The sequence below is a fragment of the Battus philenor genome, unplaced genomic scaffold (genome assembly GCF_028537555.1).
Source record: "Battus philenor isolate CCGP_79_NKW_IND1 unplaced genomic scaffold, ilBatPhil1.0.hap1 SCAF_19, whole genome shotgun sequence".
In the NCBI taxonomy this organism is placed as follows: domain Eukaryota; kingdom Metazoa; phylum Arthropoda; class Insecta; order Lepidoptera; family Papilionidae; genus Battus; species Battus philenor.
In genome coordinates, this window is record NW_027181681.1 from 6,492,630 (window position 1) to 6,511,584 (window position 18,955).

General features: G+C 33.3%; 1 protein-coding gene across 1 annotated transcript; it reads right to left on the bottom strand.

Moving 5' to 3' along the window:
* Window positions 1-312: 312 nt before the first annotated feature.
* On the bottom strand, window positions 313-5,911 carry LOC137921292 (uncharacterized). Its single transcript, XM_068763959.1, has 2 exons — window positions 5,535-5,911; window positions 313-4,590 (listed from the first exon to the last, which is right to left on the bottom strand). The coding sequence occupies exons 1-2, from the start codon at window positions 5,574-5,576 to the stop codon at window positions 3,124-3,126; spliced, it is 1,509 nt and encodes a 502-aa protein (XP_068620060.1). The 5' UTR covers window positions 5,577-5,911; the 3' UTR covers window positions 313-3,123.
* Between the last annotated feature and the right edge of the window lie 13,044 nt (window positions 5,912-18,955).

Below are 18,955 nucleotides of genomic sequence, written 5' to 3' on the forward strand. Positions count from 1 at the left end.
ATTTATTTTATATTAATGCTTGGATAGATTAACATATTAATGTTATTTATAAGATATGATAAAGTAGTCAGTTAAAGTTTTTAAAATTAATTTTCTGTTAAATGTCATCCGGCAACTTGTTTACTAAAACGGGAATCGTGTTTTTTATTTACCGTCTACTATATGGGTTATTATAATAATGTAACTTAAACAGTGGTTTTAAAAACAGGCAAAATTATTTTTTTACCTAGTTCGTTGTAACAATGTTACTAAAATTCTTTTGTTTCTAAATTCTTTATATCGGGTATATTTTACATATATTTATGTCACTTATTTATTTTAAGGTTTTCCTGTAGATTTTACTTCGAATATGCGAATGATTAGAATAACATATATTAATAACTAACTAAATAGCTAAGAAATTTGCGAGTGAAACAATTTATGCAGAAATGTTAAATTGTGTCGATGGCAATGTCTGACATTTTAGGTAGTTATTTTTAAAATTTACTTTGTTTATAACGTTTGAATGCATTGTTCAAATTACATTTTACAAATTAAATAAAATGAAACTCTACTTTTTTATACGCTGTCATAATTTTTTTTAAATGATTTTTAACTATCCTTTACAGATAGTAAGGGTGTTTTTGATAGTCATGCTTGTTGGTTTTTGTACTGCGCAACATTATGAGCGAGAACTTACTCCGAACGCCCACGCAATACCTGAATATGCACTCAAACGCATCTTATCACAACATGAAGCAACTGAAACGCCTAATGCACCGGGCTTTAAACCAGATTCCAGTTTACGGTAGACTGGCTTTGTACATGAACGCAATTTCATATTAAGTCGTAGTAAGAATAAAAAAATAAATGGCCTTGTTTATTATCGTATTTTTCATTGTTCTTTCCTTAAACAAGTTTGAGTTGGAATATTTATTGTAAATGATAAACACTATATATAAATGCAACATCATAAGCGAGATAATTGTTTCAAAAGCGTGATTCTCTTTAATAATAACAAAAATATTAATAACCATAATTTTAAATGTTGAAAAGAATGTACTAGTAGTTATTGCGCTTACTTTTGTTTCCCGGTTTATGACAAGTTATACACAAGTTATATTATATCCAAGTTATACTAAACATAAAACGAAGAATCCCGACCAACCCATAGACCAACAATACAAATCTGCGCTGCAAAGATGGTATAAAAATTATTATCGGGTTTCTTATATCAGATACGATAATTTAAAAAAAATTAAAAAATAGTCCCATATTTTGTATTTTGAACATGTTTTATACTATATTAGCCATCCTCCGCCTACTTCGAATAGCCCGCGCTGCATTTTGTGTTTCATAGAATATATACGTGGCTATTTTCACATGAAATATAAAATTTCAGCCAGGTTTTATACCTGTAAGAGCTACATAATATCAATATCTATTTATTATAATGACTGTTACTTTAACATTTAAAATTCTTTATTTTCTTTACGTTCTTATCTAAACTCTCTAAGCCTTACGCTTCCAGAGATAACGTGATGAGTCATTACATGGATGGAAATCTCTTACATGAATAAATGTACATTTGGTTTACCTTCGTTATACATAAACAGCAGAAGGTCATAACCAAATAGATTTATATATAGTTTAAGTAATATCGGCAACAGCCACTCATTGTTTTATTAATCTTGTTTATTGTAATCATGTAACCTGTTTATTATACCATCAAAATTCCATCACACATCATCTTTAAGCCACGGATCGGATTTGTAAGACTTGCATAGGTTTAAAGAACTGGGGTCCGAACACATAAATTTGTATTCTTACTTCAGCAGCCCCGTCAGAGCCATCTATCATAAATATCATTGTCCTTATCTTTGTTTCCGACGACTGACTGACAACAAACCTTACTTAAATCACCTACCTACCGCATAACATTTGAATCGCCATGGTGCTGAATAAATTATCGACCAAATTTGATGTATAGAACGCAGTTAGCAAACTAATACTAAAGAAAAAACGAGTTTAGCTTTCTCGTGGTTCAGTTGCCATAGTGAGAAAAAAAGTTAAGTAAATAAAATTGTGGCAGCTTATTTTGGTTTATACTAAGATTATTAGAATCTATGGTTAGTACTGCGAAATAAAAACTAATAACAGAAACACGCAATTTGTTCCCACATTAAGCAGACAATAATAATTATGAAAACAAGTTGAAACATCTCCTCAAATTATTCTTTATATTGAACATCAGTTTTGTGTAACGAAATAAAAGTTACCTAGCTTTTAACAAAAAGGAAGACAAAATATTCTCTTCCCAATTTTGCACTTTGTCGTTTGCTTTCATACAGCTTCTTTCGATTTAGTTTCATAATAAACAATATAATCCACGTATAATTTACAATCTTTATTAGAGAATTATTCAAAAAAGGAGATGTATAAATGTAACAATCACTTTGATTTTTTATAATATGTATAATTTAACTCGGAAATTATTTAGTCCCGTAAATTATCTTAAATAATTAGAAAAATCAGTCGGAATTTCTGAATATTAAGTCGCGTGTCAGGCATTTCATTACAAAATTGTACGTGTTAAATTAATGAAATCTGTAGTAGTTAGGACTTTTAAACAAATTAAGCTATATAAATATCTTATAACTATTACCACGAATGCTCCGACCGACGACACGCTTTCAGAGAAGTCGACTTCTTTTGGACGACCATCTTGTTTGACATGCAATTTGTCTTCAAGAACGATGATAATAGCCTTGATAAACATCACAATAACAAATTTGAAACTTTACAATATTATCTGATATCACTGCGGGTGTACATAGCCGTAAAATTTGTCAATACAATGCATCCCGTATGGAACAGGCGCGGCTTACTTCACACAAGTGTTTCATTTCAGTTATAAGGGAGAGGGTACTCCTATAGTTGGTAAAAACTCTAAAATTATTTAATATTAAATGAAATAAGAAGCTTTAATATCCAAATACTATAAAGGGGGCACCATAAATTATGTAATCAAATGATTGTATAAGATTTTCGCATAACGTACAATTTTAAGTTATTGACAATTTGAAATCACGTTAAGTACAATTATTATCTTATTATTTTATTACGTTACATTTGCAAACATTTTCATGACGGCGGTTTCATATCAGTCGCCTGATAAAGAGAATTAATTGCAATGTCTGAAGATACAAAAGCCATGGACTTAGCGAGTGTTGCTAGTGACAGAGAGTCCATTACGACTCTATTCGCTACGTGATTAAGTTGAGCTCCTTGCGACTGTGCGGTATATTTAACTGCAAGCTTAATGACACGTTCACAAGCAAGCGATTTAGAAGTGGCACTTTTTGCTTCTTTTCCAGCCTGCTGAGCTGCAGTTTTGGCTAGATTCATCATTAAATCTTGGTGATTGGACATACCGTTTTTAGCAAACTTCACGGACATTTGCACTTCAATTGATGCTGTTAACGCACGGCGCATTGCAACTACGCTTGCTGCCGTTAAATATGCTACGTCTCCGGCGTATAGTATTGCTTTTTTGGCTTTAAGTTCCAATCTTTCTAATTTTAGCTTTTCTTTCTTTTGATTAGTTAATTCATCATCTATTTCAGGCTGTTCTATCTCCATCTCAGCGACAATGTCAGGATTAAGAGCGTAAACATGATCTTTTGCATCAACCCAATCATCGATAAGCTCTTCTGGGTTAGATTCTTGTTTATTGGGTGTTTGAGATTCAGTCATCACATAACTTGTACCGTTAATCGATTTATCCAAAACAATTACATCAGATTCGTTTTTTATTTGATCGCGGTTTTCGTTATCTAACACAGTTTTATTTAAAAATCCTTTTACGGATAGGGGAGTTTTTTCATTTGTAGTCAAAATTCGGAAAGGCAACTTGTCTCTACTAGAAATGAGAGAATACGGTGAGTTAGACATGTACAAATTGTTTTCGTTTTTCGGAAGAATTGTCGAACTTTCTTTCTTAACGGGAAGTAAAAGATTTTTTAAAATAATGCTCGTTATAGTGGATGTGGAAAAAGCTGCCGGTGTCGTTTTTTCTTTTGATGTAATAGATCTCTTCTTACGAAGCGACAAGTCAACTGACTGTTTTTTTGACAATGCCTTTGCATATGTGATATCTTTCAAAGCTGATACGATGGATACTTCGGCTGCAATTTGTGCTAATCCGTAAACAAGTCGGTGTAACTCTGATTCTGTGGACGACCTGGTTATACTTAATATGTTTCCCGACAAAGTCCTTGATATGTAGTCTAAAATCCTTCGTGTTTCAATGGCTGTAATACCTTTATTTTTCCCCGGGGCATCAAGAGCTTCTCTTGTTATTCGGGTAATTTTATCTTGTATTTCCAGTTTTGATAAAATAGCTGAAACTAAATCTTTTGATATTTGATAGAGGTTTTCTTCCATTTGCCGATTTTGAGTAAGATTTTTTGTCGCTCTAAGGATGGAATTATCCAAACTTTTAATTCCAATCTGAGGTGTTTTCAATAGGAAGCGTTCACCGGGAAGTTTTGAATTGAGTTGATTTTTAAAGTCATGGATGGGTGATATGCCGGCATTAACTTCAAAAACCTGTTAAAATAAAATACAAATTACACAATGAATATATAAAAAGTATTATATTAATGACTTTTAGTTCCATTCTATTTATAAAGATTTACTTTAAGTTGCACGAATAAAATCAAAATTAAAACTTCCAACATTTCGTTCACAGTCACACAATAACACAAGTTAAAGAAAAATCAACTCTTACATTCTATTAAAAAATCTTTTAAAATAATTGGCCTTTAACAAGCTATTAAGATAAATATGCAATAAAACGTTGCTAGGTTTTTATATTTATATAACTTACCATTAGCTACTACAATAACTACCTAAGGTTTGTAATTATTGATAGATTTAATAAAAAAAAAATTCCACGTCCTCCTCCAACCTCCATAATATCAATAATTAATAATCTTGGCGGCTGATTCGGGGTAATCCATCGTACGTATACTGGCCTAGCAGTGGCGGGAGAATTTATTCTGTACGCGCTATAACACTCGAAGAACTGCGCCCTTACTCTGAGTCGCAGAAGTACTTGAGCAGCACCGATTAAACTGCGTTCAAATTCGTAAGCATTTCAGTAGTTTTGTACTAAAAATTTTATGGAAGACTGCGGGGTGTAGGTAGAATCTGCCATAAGCCTAACGCCGCAGTCCAACGCCTACTATATCCAATGTAGAACGAATTTCTATACAAGAGTTTTTTTTTTCGGAGTGTATCTACAATGTTGCTTAATAGCATATACAAATACTGCGGGTTTCAAAGTATAGAGCACGAAAGGCGCTTAACCTAATTTTGTTTACGTATCTTAGCACGTGAATTCTCTCGACAAACTTGGCTTGCTGTTAAATTGACATGAAAAAAAAAAGTTCAAGGTAGAATATTAAGTTAACTATACTAGATTCTAAAGTTAGTTAACGATATTACCTTTACTATATGTTAAAATATAAGAACTTATATAATCTACTTACGATTGTAATATGGGAAGGAATATGTTTATCCGGCGAAAGCATTGTACATGGTTATCCGACGTTTCTTGTGTTCTATCCTTCTATAAACGAACAAAGGTCTATATACAAAGTTACTACTTGCAACGGCATCTAAAATTTCTTTTTGTTTATCAATTGGCGTAATTTCGAGCGAGACCATTTCGAAATTATTCTTTACTTTTAATTTTGAATTTAATTTATTTTCATGTAAATTTTTAATTAGCGGTAATTCTTGCACGCTTTTAACATTCTCCACTGTTTGAGAATTTATTTCATAGACAATTATAGATAAAATTTGTAGTAATATAATGTTCATGACTATTCCTGTGCTGTACAAAACGAAGATTTAATGTAAAATGATTCTTCATTACTAACCAGGGACTACGGTGTTAACTGTTATTATCTGTTTGTTAATAATTATGGTAATATGTTAATTAATATTACGAATTATCGTACCGCTGTAGACGTGACATATTTCACGCGTTTTCTACTTAACAATCCGTAACAAGTGGCCGCTGCGGCCTTGAGGTTCTGAAGAGGAGACCACGGACAGAAAAACAAACCTTAACACGTCCACCCAACAACCTTCATAACCAAAACGCTAGATGTAGCCGCTTCCAAATGGTTCTTTTAAAAATTAATGGGAGAGGCCTATGTTCCAGCAGTGGATGTCTTACCGCTGAAATGATAATGATGAATACGCGAAAATAGTGGAGACTATTTAAAATTAAGATGATTTGTAAAAAAAAATATTATTCGAATTTGTATAGTAGATTCCTATTCATTTTAAGAACAAATTCATGCCTTGCCCTACTGCTCATAACTATCGATTCTCGAGGGTCACTCTCTAGCTACCTCTTTATCTAAGTCGTCACATACTCTCATGAATATTGTATATCATGTATGGGCAGATCATTGAAATTTTTGTGGCTTATATCAAAATCCAAACCAACAAACCAAAAGTTAACCAAAAGATCCATGTAAAATATACAAAATGCAGTATTTTATCATAAAGGTCGAATCATCGAAAAAAGTTCACTTGTGTAACAGTAAGCACGTTATAACATACAATGTTTCATAAATGTTTCTTAACTAAATACCGCGGCTATAGGATGCTTACTTAATCTTGTTTTACAAGCCTCAACAAAATGAAATAAATTGCTACTAAATTTAATATTAAAAAAAAAAACTTTGATTACATTACGTTCATAAATATTTTCAAGTAGTATTCACTTTTCTTGTTTGCATAATAATACTGTTAATAATGACTAGGTAGAAAGGGAAATTACTCACAAAATATACAAGGAACTTTACCCACGAAAAACTTAAAATAATGTAAGTTAACTATTACGAAAATCATAACGGAATGTCATAGCCTTTACTATATCCACTCTACTAAATGTTATACCCGAATAGTTTAAATTAAAAATAAATAACAGGAACTATACAATGAAATACAAAAATGTTTTACTGATATGTTATTTATTTTGAAATAAAATGTGAATAGTAAAAGTAATTTAGCCTACTGTGGAACTGTTTTTTGACTAATTTATTAACTCTATAATATAAGTGAAGATGCAAGTAACAAACAGATAAATTGTTTATGTGGTGCATTATTTAATAACATTGTATTTTTTGTAAAACGAAATTAAATAAAATAAATGTATCTTTATATTATCATGTTAAGAATTAATTTACTATTATTTGTTGCTTTTTATTTATCCATTTTTTATTAATTTGTTTACTTTATGCTAGTCAGTATAGTACAGGCAAGAATATTGAAATTATTGTAATTTAAAAAAAAAGTTATGTACTGCAGGCGTGCCTAAATATAATAAAAACATTCAATAATTTCACTTGTGTTTGTATGCGATATGCCTTATAAATGTCACAATACTAACTTTGCTAATAGATGTCACAAGTCGCAACAAATAAAGGGTTTCAAGGCTCTTAACTGTACGAGGCCATAGAATACTCTAGTAATACAAACATTGGCAATCCTTTAAGAGATAATTTTCACCAGAAAAAAAAATTAATCCAAAGATAACCGTTTAATAGCGATTTTTAATTCTTTGTTTTTAGTGTAAAATAAATAATTACAGTTTTTAATGCAAAACTATACGTAGTGACTTACAATTTATTATTTTAATATTTCCGATGTATGTTACAAGGGCCCCAAGCGCATTAGTGATGTATTTATTTCTCGCTTTCATTTTAATGATGTTTGGTGCGTATCGTATGTCTTTCAGCATTCGATTCGATTGCAGTCACAAATTAATGTTCTCACTTCACAGTTTTTTAATATATTTTTTGTTTATTTATTTTTAGGCAAACAACTGCACAAAAGAGTGAATAAGCTACAGTATCCTGTTAGTTTCTATTTAATCAATTCTGTTTTTAATTGGTAAGGTATATGTCGAATCTATTCTGGAATATATTGGTAAAGTATCGCATTTCGGACACTTTATCACTCAGATTACTATTGAGCAGTGGTAGTTCAGTGGTAAAGGACTGAGAATTGAGATCATAGGTCGAGGGTTCGTTTCTCGATACAACTCTCGATACAATGTTATATAATTTTTATAAAATGCACTTTGTGCATTAATTATTTAGGATTGATTCAAACAAGTTTCCGGGCGATGGGCAGCAGCAGCGTCCTTTAGGTACCACAATACCACACTGTGCCAACACATCTGCCAAACGTGGCATGTCTCATTACAGTATATCTTCCCATAGATATCTTTGGGGGAGGCCTGTACCTTGTAGTGGGCATCTACGAGTTACCAACAATGATGATTACTCAGAAATGGTCGTGAGAGTTGTTTTGAGACTTGATAATGGCCAGATGATATTTATATTGGGCCTAAAACTTGCTAATTTTGTGGTTTAAAAATATCTATTACAAATACAAAATTAGTAGGTTATGTTAGCATTATAATATCAGTTTTAATATATGTGAAGTATTAATAATATTTATTTAAAGTAAAAAAATCTAAATTTTATTATAATATTTTATTGACTAATATACTAAAATAACAAATATTAACATAAACAAAAATAAACTGAAACAATGCCATTAATACAAGAGGCAATCAGTCTAATAATGACAATTGTTATGTGCTACATTATAATTGTTTATAAAATACAAAAATTAGGCAACCATTAGACTCTACTAAATCGCATTCACCGTTATTGAAACAAAATGTAAATATAGTACATATAACTTTTTAACCAAGATATGCAGGGAGAACCTTGATGCGGCTACGACCGTCGAATTGAGCATTTTCACCGAACGGAGACGAGTCGATGTTATTATTTGAGGGAAGTAAGTCGCTCTCTTGGCCTCCTAAATCACGACGAGCTCTTGATGCCAATTGCTTTGGTTCAGAAGCATCCACATCTTTTTCCGCAGCACCAGATTTCACACCATCTTTTCCTGTAGCTGACGGTGTTGGCTCTTTTAGAGGTATGTGTTGAATCACGTCCGCTTCCGACGGTGCGCCTGCGCAGACCGCTAGCAACGCCAGCGACGCGACGACAAAATACATTGAACGCATTTCCAGAAGATCCTATTTTGTTTTATTACTCTTATTACAGTGATCCCCGCTTCATACAGTTGCGTCTTATAAACACCGCCATGAGTGCAGTATTCATTAAACTTATTGAAATTGTATACACAAACAATCTATACAGCTAAACAACTATTATGTGAAGCAGAATTGACGCAGATAGCTGAAAACAAATTACATGAGCACATAACGCCCACGCAAATAATCGAATCCACACGAACCTTGTCGTATGCTAACAAAATGTAAATATGAAACATATTAAATAAGGATGAATTGCCATAATAAATTAGCATCTGGTCATAAGACTAAGCGTTGTGAAATCAGAATAAAAAAATATCAAATGTTTCCATAAAATATCTTTATATTTATGGTTAAATGTATGTTTAATAAAATAAGATCATAACTTTAATTTTTTTCCTATCAAGTGTCGATAGATAATTATGTTCACCAAATAGTCTTATTCACACTTATCACAGCATTAAAAAAAAACTACATTGTAAAAATTCAGATGTATCTTTAATCACTAATGAAATGGAATTTTATTACTAATAAATGAAAGTCAAAGTGCAAGCTCGGGGCTATACTGACAATAACTCAACAATTCCACACCTGCCATAGTCAAATATCAGGTAATACTTTGTCCGATAGCGTTGAAGCGTTATATGAATAAAACACCTTGATGAAAGGACACTGTTATGTTCTGCAAGACGACCTTCGTGTTTCCACGCTACGTCTGTTAAATTTTGTTGGCAATTATTTTAAAAAACCTCTGCGACGATTTTCTTGATTTTAGGAACATCGCAATAGATATGTGTTTCGTCACCTGTGACTATATCAAAGCATTTCCGACACCACCGTGGAATTTCAATATCTCACGCCACCAATCAATTACATTTTCTTTCCGGTCTGTTTAAATTACAAGCAAAATATTAGCTATTTATTAGGCATTAGGCATATTAGGCATTTAGGCATATTAGGCAGAAAGCTTCCTAACGCTTGAATTTTGCAAAATAATTTTGATTTTGATTTATACTAATGCTCTTAAATACTTACCCAATTTCGTTAGTAGACTAACTATTTTTTCAGACACTGTTATGTGTCGCAAAACTCTGATGTTAGCCTCAGTGGTCGCTGTTGAACGACATACCTTATCTCTGAGATTAATACGATCACGTTTCAACTCGTTAAACTACTTGTAAATAAGAGAACGAGACGTGGTGTTACTAAGTTAGACGAGAAAGAAAATCCTTAAATATCACACAACGAAAATTCTCTTGTACTAAATCCATATTGATACTGAAACGTAATGTAATTAAATTTTAAATTGCCGACAATTTCCTGAAATAAATTTCATTAGTAAAAAATTCTACTTCCGATTTCAAAAATTAATAGATAATTTTTAATTTGATTATTAGTCTGGCCAGTTCTATATACTTCCGTGTAAACAACGTAACAAATAATGATGACGAGAAGACAGGTATTACTCGAATTAAACATTTACGTCTTATGACATAAACAGTGTAAAAAACGTGCAATAGAATCATCAATGATTATAGTTTTCTCAGTATTTTACAACGTGAATAATAAAATGAAATGTTATTGTCAATTCTAAGGTAATAAACAAAACTTATTCACGGACATAATGACATTGAAAATATTTGTAGGTGTCATTAGCAAGTGTTCTATTACAAGAGGTATGCGTCAGTGCATCTGATTCTGGACATATTGGTTAGCGTAATTATATACTTGGAGTTGAGATATAAAAACTGCGAGTGCGTACATGACTTTACTAAAGTAATCGTGCTGCTAGTATACAAACGTTACATTTGAAAAAAAAAGTAAAATTAGTAGTCAGTTAGATTTAACAAAAAAATGGATTCAAAAACATTATTATTACTCGTAGCTGTAATAGCATTTACAATTGCTGCGCCAATAACTGAACCGACAACTGACTTAGAGACTACAACGACCGACGGCATATCACTCGTTGAATATATTGAAGTTATTGACGTGATTCCAGAAGTAGTAGAACTAATTCCGAAAACAACTGAAGCACCAAATGAAGAAGTTCATAAAAAAACGAAGAGATCCATTCCTAATAAACCTGAGAATGCATTTTTGTCTGTTTTTGAAGAAGGGACAAATGAAGAAACTGAACTAGAGGGAAGAATACGTGTTTTACCGTCTTGGGTCGGTTAAGAATTAGTTGTAACGTTGGATAGGATATCGTCTTGTTGTTATAGAATTAATACTCATCCTGCGAACAGAGAAGTTTATATTATTGTAACTTGTACCAAAGTGAAGAATGTACGAGTACATGTTATTTGTTGTTAAAAAGTTTAATTATTATTAATATTATGATAAAAATATTAAAACGCATGTCCATTCCTAACGAGTTATCTGAGTTCAGCTGCTAAACCTTTGAAATTTAATTCGATAGAAGCAATCATTGTTAATATTTCGTTTTTTAATCATAAATAGAATAACATCAATATAAATAAAAAAAAATCAAATTGTAATAGAATTTATACGTAAAATATGTACACTACATAGTTAAAACTGAGCACTGGCAGGTTATGTAGAATTGCCACTGCTCACGAACAAATTTCCTGAGGATGAGTAAGCAGCATCATCTGTACATCGTAAAACCACACTGCCATCACCAACTCGTCTGCCAAGCGTGCTGATTATGGAATATCGTCATATGGATTTAGGGGAAGTCCCCCACACCTTTCAAAGGAAGTCTTTGGAATGAAGCGAAAAAGTAAAAAGTAATCATACAATAAAATTAAATAAATTATTTTTATAAAAAATTAATTTTGTTTATTTCTTCGGATGTCGAGTCTTATCTATGAGTAATAAAGTCTAACAAAAAGAGTAATTATTAATATATAAAAAGTTATTTAACACAGTTTTTTATTGTAATCCTTTTTGACACATAATGTTGATATTTCTGTTTTCTGATGGACACCGTACACACATAACATGCGCACAGGCGACCAAAAGTTCCACGAATAAAACATGATTTTTCCATATTGATGCCACAAACACTTAACGAATGCCCTTGCCGTTTTGTTTATTGACCATACAAATGGAAAAAAATTAAATTTATTTCCCGTAACAACCATATACAAAGTAATAATCATTCTTCTACAAAGTAAATTATAAAAGAAAATATAAAAAGATGAATGAAGTCGCTATAGTTCTCTATCTATAGCACGACCGTGAATAATAAGGATTAACTTTTATGTATGTTTTTATTAGGTTCAGAAAACAAGTTGATTACATGTGACAAATTATAAATAAAGAAACACCAGATGTACGACTTACTGGAAGCGAACACTACGATTAACACCCAAACATAATGTATAGAAGTAACCTAACCTATACTTTTTGAATCGAAGACGATGTATCGCCATATCGAAGATGTGACGATGGTCTGAAAAAGTGACCACCACCTTTACAACCCGCCAGCCCGATAGCAGCGGGAATCGCCCATGTTAAGTCCACGTCCGACTCCTCCAGCCAGCGCACGCATGTGCTATCGGATCCCCTGTTGACAAGTCGCAATGCTGGTAGTTATGACCTTAAAATAAAGTTATCTTACTCTTAACATGTTCCTCTACCGTTCCGGTTTTCAGCGACCTCAGAAACGCTTATTTTGAAAGTGGTGCAAACTTAGTTACACCAACGCATAGCACTACGCCTCCTTAGTATCTTATCGTCGATTTTGCCAGTGACAATGAATTTTTGGAGGTCATCGCCAGAATTTCGGCAGGTACAAACTCATGTAGAACAAATCTCACCAATAATAACAGAAGTTTTAACAATAATTAAATATGTATGATATTAAACTTGCGGAAATAAAATATGAAAAAAGCTCCTAGAGCACCAAAGTAAGGTGGCTTTAGAAAATTTATTAACATTGTTGTACGAATTATAAACAACTATGAAGTAGCTCAGAATTTAAAGTACAACAAAGCAAAACAGACATACACAAAAAAATTCATAAGTTTTTCGCATTCTTTATATATTAACTTTTATATAAATATGATGTTTATATAAAAGTTAAGTCGATAAGAAATTATTATGAAAATTAAAAATATAAATAAAAAGTAATGAAATGTAAAAACAAGTAATATACTATTTTAATACAATATTTTATAACTTGTTCGTATAGATAATCGAACACGGCTGGATAATAGAATATGAGGTCTTATTAATTGTTAACTTTACTGTTTTATCAAGGCGGATTTCCCGAGGACGTCGTCGTAGATCATGTGAAGAGACCAAGATTCAACATATTGTTACGTTTCAAAATATTATATTTTTAGTGTTCATTTAACTGACAGATAATTTTAAAAATGACCTTTGGTTTTATTAACTTCATAATTAACTAATAACTATAATTTATATTAAAGACCATTAATATTGTCTTACTCGAATTTTAGTTTACATTGGCAGAGTGAAATGGTAATTTTGTAACATTATTAATCATAATAGCCTTTTAAAATATTTTTACGTCTTAAAAATATTTCTTTAAGCGGGATAATAACATATAAAACAAACATACGCGAAATTTGATGCGAAAAAAGGTCTATTCAAAGTAGTTTTACCAATAAGAATACTGACCTGACCTGAGTTGCCTTCTCAATAGTGTTATATTTTTCCCAATAGTACTTCTAAAAAATAAATTATACATAGACCTAGCAATTGACAGACATACGCAATTTAAGTTAAACAGGAAAAATAAAGGTACATTAATCGCTTTCACCGACGAAGCTATTCCAAAAACTGACCTAGGCTTAAATATTCCTTTATTAATTAATTTTGGTATTCTGATTAAGCCGATCGTGTTCAACGTAAACTTCGCTTTTTTGTGTAAATTCAGTTTATTTTTACCTTAGATTCTAAGTATTTTTTGGTATGGCGTGTCAGAAAATAAAATAATAAAAAAATTATGTAAGTTGCATGTCTTCTTACAAACTTCGCCGATTAAAACAAAATTCCACGACACTATATAAACATATATAGTAAAATATTTCTTTTAGACTTTATTTATAAAAATACAAGGATCTAAATCTAACTGCTCAAAACCAACCCTTTTCAAGTAATTTGTAGACCTAACATTCTACATTAAAGGCACTTTCTTCAAACCACAAAAACTTCTATCTACAGGTTTTGTTTTTATCCATCATTTCCTTTCGGCGCGTTCATAAAATTTTTCTCTTTCATTTCTCCATATAAAAAATAAAAAAAATATATAGTCTAAAATATAAAAATCAAAATTTCTCCGTAGCACGTATTTTTCTTATTGGTAAGACTCTTCTGTTATTATCTTCAATAAAACTAACTTCTTTTAATGCATCCACAAATTCTACTCCATCGAAATTATTATTAACTACTCCTCTCCTCTCTTCGTTTCTCTCTATTTACAGTTATCACCTTTGTATTGTCTACAACTCCTTTTTTCCCTTCAAACTCTATTTCGTCTATAAATCCACTTTCAATGGATCGCTTCCTCAACTTTTAAACCTTTGTTTTCTTCAATTCCAATTGCACGTACTTTTTATTTCATCAATTTAAATTAACATTAAAAATTGTAAAATCGCCAAAAATGTAATGATCTTCATAAAAATTCCCCTATTTACTTCAACATTTACATTAAAATTAACATCCCCAGCAAAAACTCTCTTTTTTTATTATTATGCCAAACCTTATAACCCACTTTGCACACACCTCGATTCCAACCGACAAAAAAAGAATGTGAGAGGGCAAATAACTTATTGAATAGTGACCACAAGAAATAGAATATAATCTCTTCTTATATTAATACTTGCATTTCTCAATATCTTTATCATCTTCTACATTTAATACTTTCTAGGTAGGTTCTTTTCCACATGCTTAAAAATTACCTCCATGATAAAACATACTTATAAGGATACTATTTTAAATAAGATACCTCCGGTTGAAACTACCACATTTTTATATAATTTATTTTGAACTTGAAATTTATACCTCGCAAACAAACATAATACATCATACTTTTACGCCAGTACTTTATATCATGATATGCATACTTCAACAAAACTAAATAACGAGCTCTTTTTTTATTACATTGCTTTAAAATTGTATCACTACAACATTAGGCTATGGTCTTTTTTAATATTATTTGTAAATGTCACTGCCCAGGTTCTCAATTATAGCCTCGGTTCAGGCCGCAACATACTACTATGTTAACGTATAAGACAGCCGCCGAGCTCTTAGATTGCTTCGATGAACGCGCCATGGAGTGAGTAGGGCCCCACAAGGAACCCACTGCTAGGCCTGTCACTCGTCTATAATAACAAAGTAATTCAGCGATTATTAACAATTACATGTCTGTTGTACATGGCAGATCTCCATTGCGAACGTAACATGGCGTATGCGTTGCCCTACGCATCAACCTGTTCTATACGATTTGGACTCTGTGAATGACGCGCAGATAAGCGTGCTCGAAACACGGGCTTGCGTATGTGATAACTGGTAATATATACTGAGCAAAAAGAAAGTACGAAGAAGCTGCAGTTGAGGCACAGACTGTTAGCTGGAAAGAGTTCTGTACAAAACAAAAACAGGAAAGCATGTTGGACGGAATTTATAGGGTACTAAATAAGACACGTAAAGTGGAAAGTGACCAGATGCTTATGGCAAAGGGCAAACAATTAAGCCCAGAAGAGTCAGTGAAGTTGCTCGCCGGAACATTATACCCTGATGACTGTAAAGAGGGAGAAACATCTGTCCAACAAAAAATTAGAAAAGAAGTAGAAGAACAGAATATGAGGAAGGGAAATACGCTCGAAAACGACCCTATCTTCACTGTAACTGAAGTGGAAATTGCGGCGAGCAGCTTTTCTTTCAAAATTGCGCCTGGTCTTGAAGGGTTCACAGCCGACATATGCCTGGCAGCGATAAGAGGGGCACCCGGCATTTTTCTTACCATTGCCAATCGTTGCTTCAAATTGGGATATTTCCCTCAAATATGGCCTCGGTGATAATATTGCGAAAACCGGACAAAACCGATTACACCCAGCCTAAATCGTACTGGTCCATTGGTCTGCTCTCAATTCTGGGCATAATTCTAGAAAAAATGCTTGTTACATGGCTAAAGAGGTATCTCCTTCTAAAGGGCAATAAACAACAATACGGGTTTGTGCCGCAGCGCTCGACAGAGGACTCCCTCTATGATCTGGTCATACACATAAACAAAAAGTTAAGCCAAAAAACCATCATAGCTCTGATGTTACTGGATATAGAGGAGGCCTTAGACGGTACGTGGTGGCCCGCAGCGAAGCTGCAATTAATTAAGGAAGGAAGCCCGTGGAACCTTCGTAAAATAGTTAGTAGCTACTTACAAGACAGAAGTGTCTCCGTGGCCTATGTGGAAAATTAAGTTCGTGAAGGCCACAAATAAGGGCTGTGTGCAGGGATCTATAGCCGGACCACTTTTTTGGAACGTGCTGCTGGATCCACTTGCTGCACATAAAACCAATCTTATGATTATAACAAATAAACACAAATTTGACACACCAAGACATAGTATGGGGGGTGAAATTGTAAAATCAGTTGAAGAAGTAAAATAACTCGGGTTGATTATAGATAATAAAATTCTGCCACTCATACCGTACGGTGTCTTTAAATGCGGCCTTACCAATTTCGGGACTTCTTCCGCTGGACATCAAAATAAGAGAGAGTGACCAGCTTTTCCGAGCCAAACGTGTTGTAAAGCTGTTAGAGCTACCAGACGATTGGCCTATTGAAATGCGCGTGAATGTTCTGGATAAAATCCATCCGTCATAGCAAACAAAAATACAATATGAATGTGTAAATGGTGTGGAAGAACTGTTATCTGGAGAGGAATCTGTGCTCATATAAACAGATGGCAGCAAAATATAGAAGAGAGTGGGAGCCGCAGTATCGTTGTGGAAAAATTGGAGGAGATGAATTCGGTTACAATGAGACTGGAGCCATATTGCTCAGTCTTCTAGGCTGAACTTCTTCCTATAAAGAAAGCACTCAGTATGGTAGAGAAAGGCAAAGAAAGTAAAATCACCATATTAAGTGACTAGATCATCACTGGACTTAATCAGCAGCTGTTCGGACTGTCATCGGCTTTCTCATGATATTAACACGTTCACCGCGGCTTGAGGTCGATACAGTCTCATGGTAGACTTTGCACTGGTGCGGCGCGTAAAACTCGTGTTTTCTCTCTAGTGCGGCGGCTGTTTACACTCAACCGTATGAGGTATGACAAAGACAAATATAGCTTTCTTTATGTCTGCGAAGCATTGACTCAATATTGTAAAAAAATGATTGAAACATGAGGCAGAAAAGGCCTCAACCGCACTACTAGGAAGTTCAGCTTGAGGCTGATTCGACCTCAGCCGCACCAGCTGAAAGTTCTTCAAAATTAGGACCGCAGTGAACGTGTTAAGGCGTCGATGAGGAGAATGGCCGAACTCAGAAAAACTGTGACGTGTGCTGAGTTAAGGCCCATACAGGTATACCTGCCAACGAAAGGCCAGAGCAACTCGCTAAAGAAGCAACTCTATATAGGAAAACCGTCGCAGAGTATAGTGGCTTCCTAGTTTCATTTGCTAAAAGGAGGATAAGGTTAAGTTCGATTGAGGAATGGCAGAAGCGATACACCTCGTACAGCACGGGGGAAACAACGAAACTTTTTCTGACGAACGTTACACTGGCGAAGAAAGTAGTATAAACGATATAAAATTAAACCTAATATTAGTTCAAGTGTTGACAGGTCATGGTAGTTTCTCGTCCTACTTGTGTACCCTGGACCCGACGTGTATCTGCGGCCCGGACGCAGGGGAAAGTATAATCCACTTGTTAACCGAATGCCCAAAGTACATCAGGCGTAGAACAAAGCTTAAAATCAAGCACGGAATGAGAATAAATTCCAATAATCTTAAGGATTGGCTGGAAGGTAAGACGCCACGTAGTGATTTTGCTGCCTTCTGCGTCCGGGTGGCGGAGGACGCCGTGCGAAGAAATAAAACTAGGTAAGAAAAATGTGTAAAATGTCTAATAGACACATATATACAGATAACATATAATAGAGTAGTGATAAGTAACCATGTAATAAGTATAAGATAAATCAAAATAGAAGAAAGCCTAAGAAATTAAAAATGAAAAAGGTTAAAAAAATAATGATAATAATAATAAACAAGCGAAACGACTATGGTGAATATAGTCATAAAACTTAAATTGAAAAACATGAGGTATACAAAAAAACAGCAAAGGCCAGCACGATAAATAATAGTAAAGTAAGACATAAATAATAAGTAAAGAATCGAGGAAATACCTTGACCTTGAAACACAAAGAAGGTTCTGAACAAAATGCATCAGCATCCATGTCGATGGATCAATTTGGAAAGTAGGCAGAAGTGGCAAATGGGTTTTTGAGTCGGTTAGAGCCCGACACTACCTGGGCAACATTCATAGGTGTCCAGGAGGATTTTCCCCATTTGCCTATTAACTCTACTATATTATAAAAAAAAATATTTATATGCTGTACTTAAATATTTATACCAGGGGTCTAGCATTTTTATACTCGTCTGTTCTGTGTCCGTACGGCCATATGTACTCTCTTAACAACCATTGCTTAGTACATCATCTACTATTTTTGCATAAAATATTGTATAGACAAATCTCTCATGAGAGTATTTTAGAGTTTATTGGGTTTTAGCTTCCGTGCCATTTGCCTCGACCTCACTTTAAAAGCTATCCTGCGTAGGCCGCATTATTGGACAAACTTTAAAACGTTGAATTATATTC

Bases quoted from the DNA above. Each gene is read 5' to 3' on its own strand.
- LOC137921292 (XM_068763959.1), bottom strand. From the start codon at position 5,576: ATGCTTTCGCCGGATAAACATATTCCTTCCCATATTACAATC. The intron at 4,591-5,534 runs GTAAGTAGATTA...TTATTTTAACAG, and splicing joins TTCCTTCCCATATTACAATC to GTTTTTGAAGTTAATGCCGG.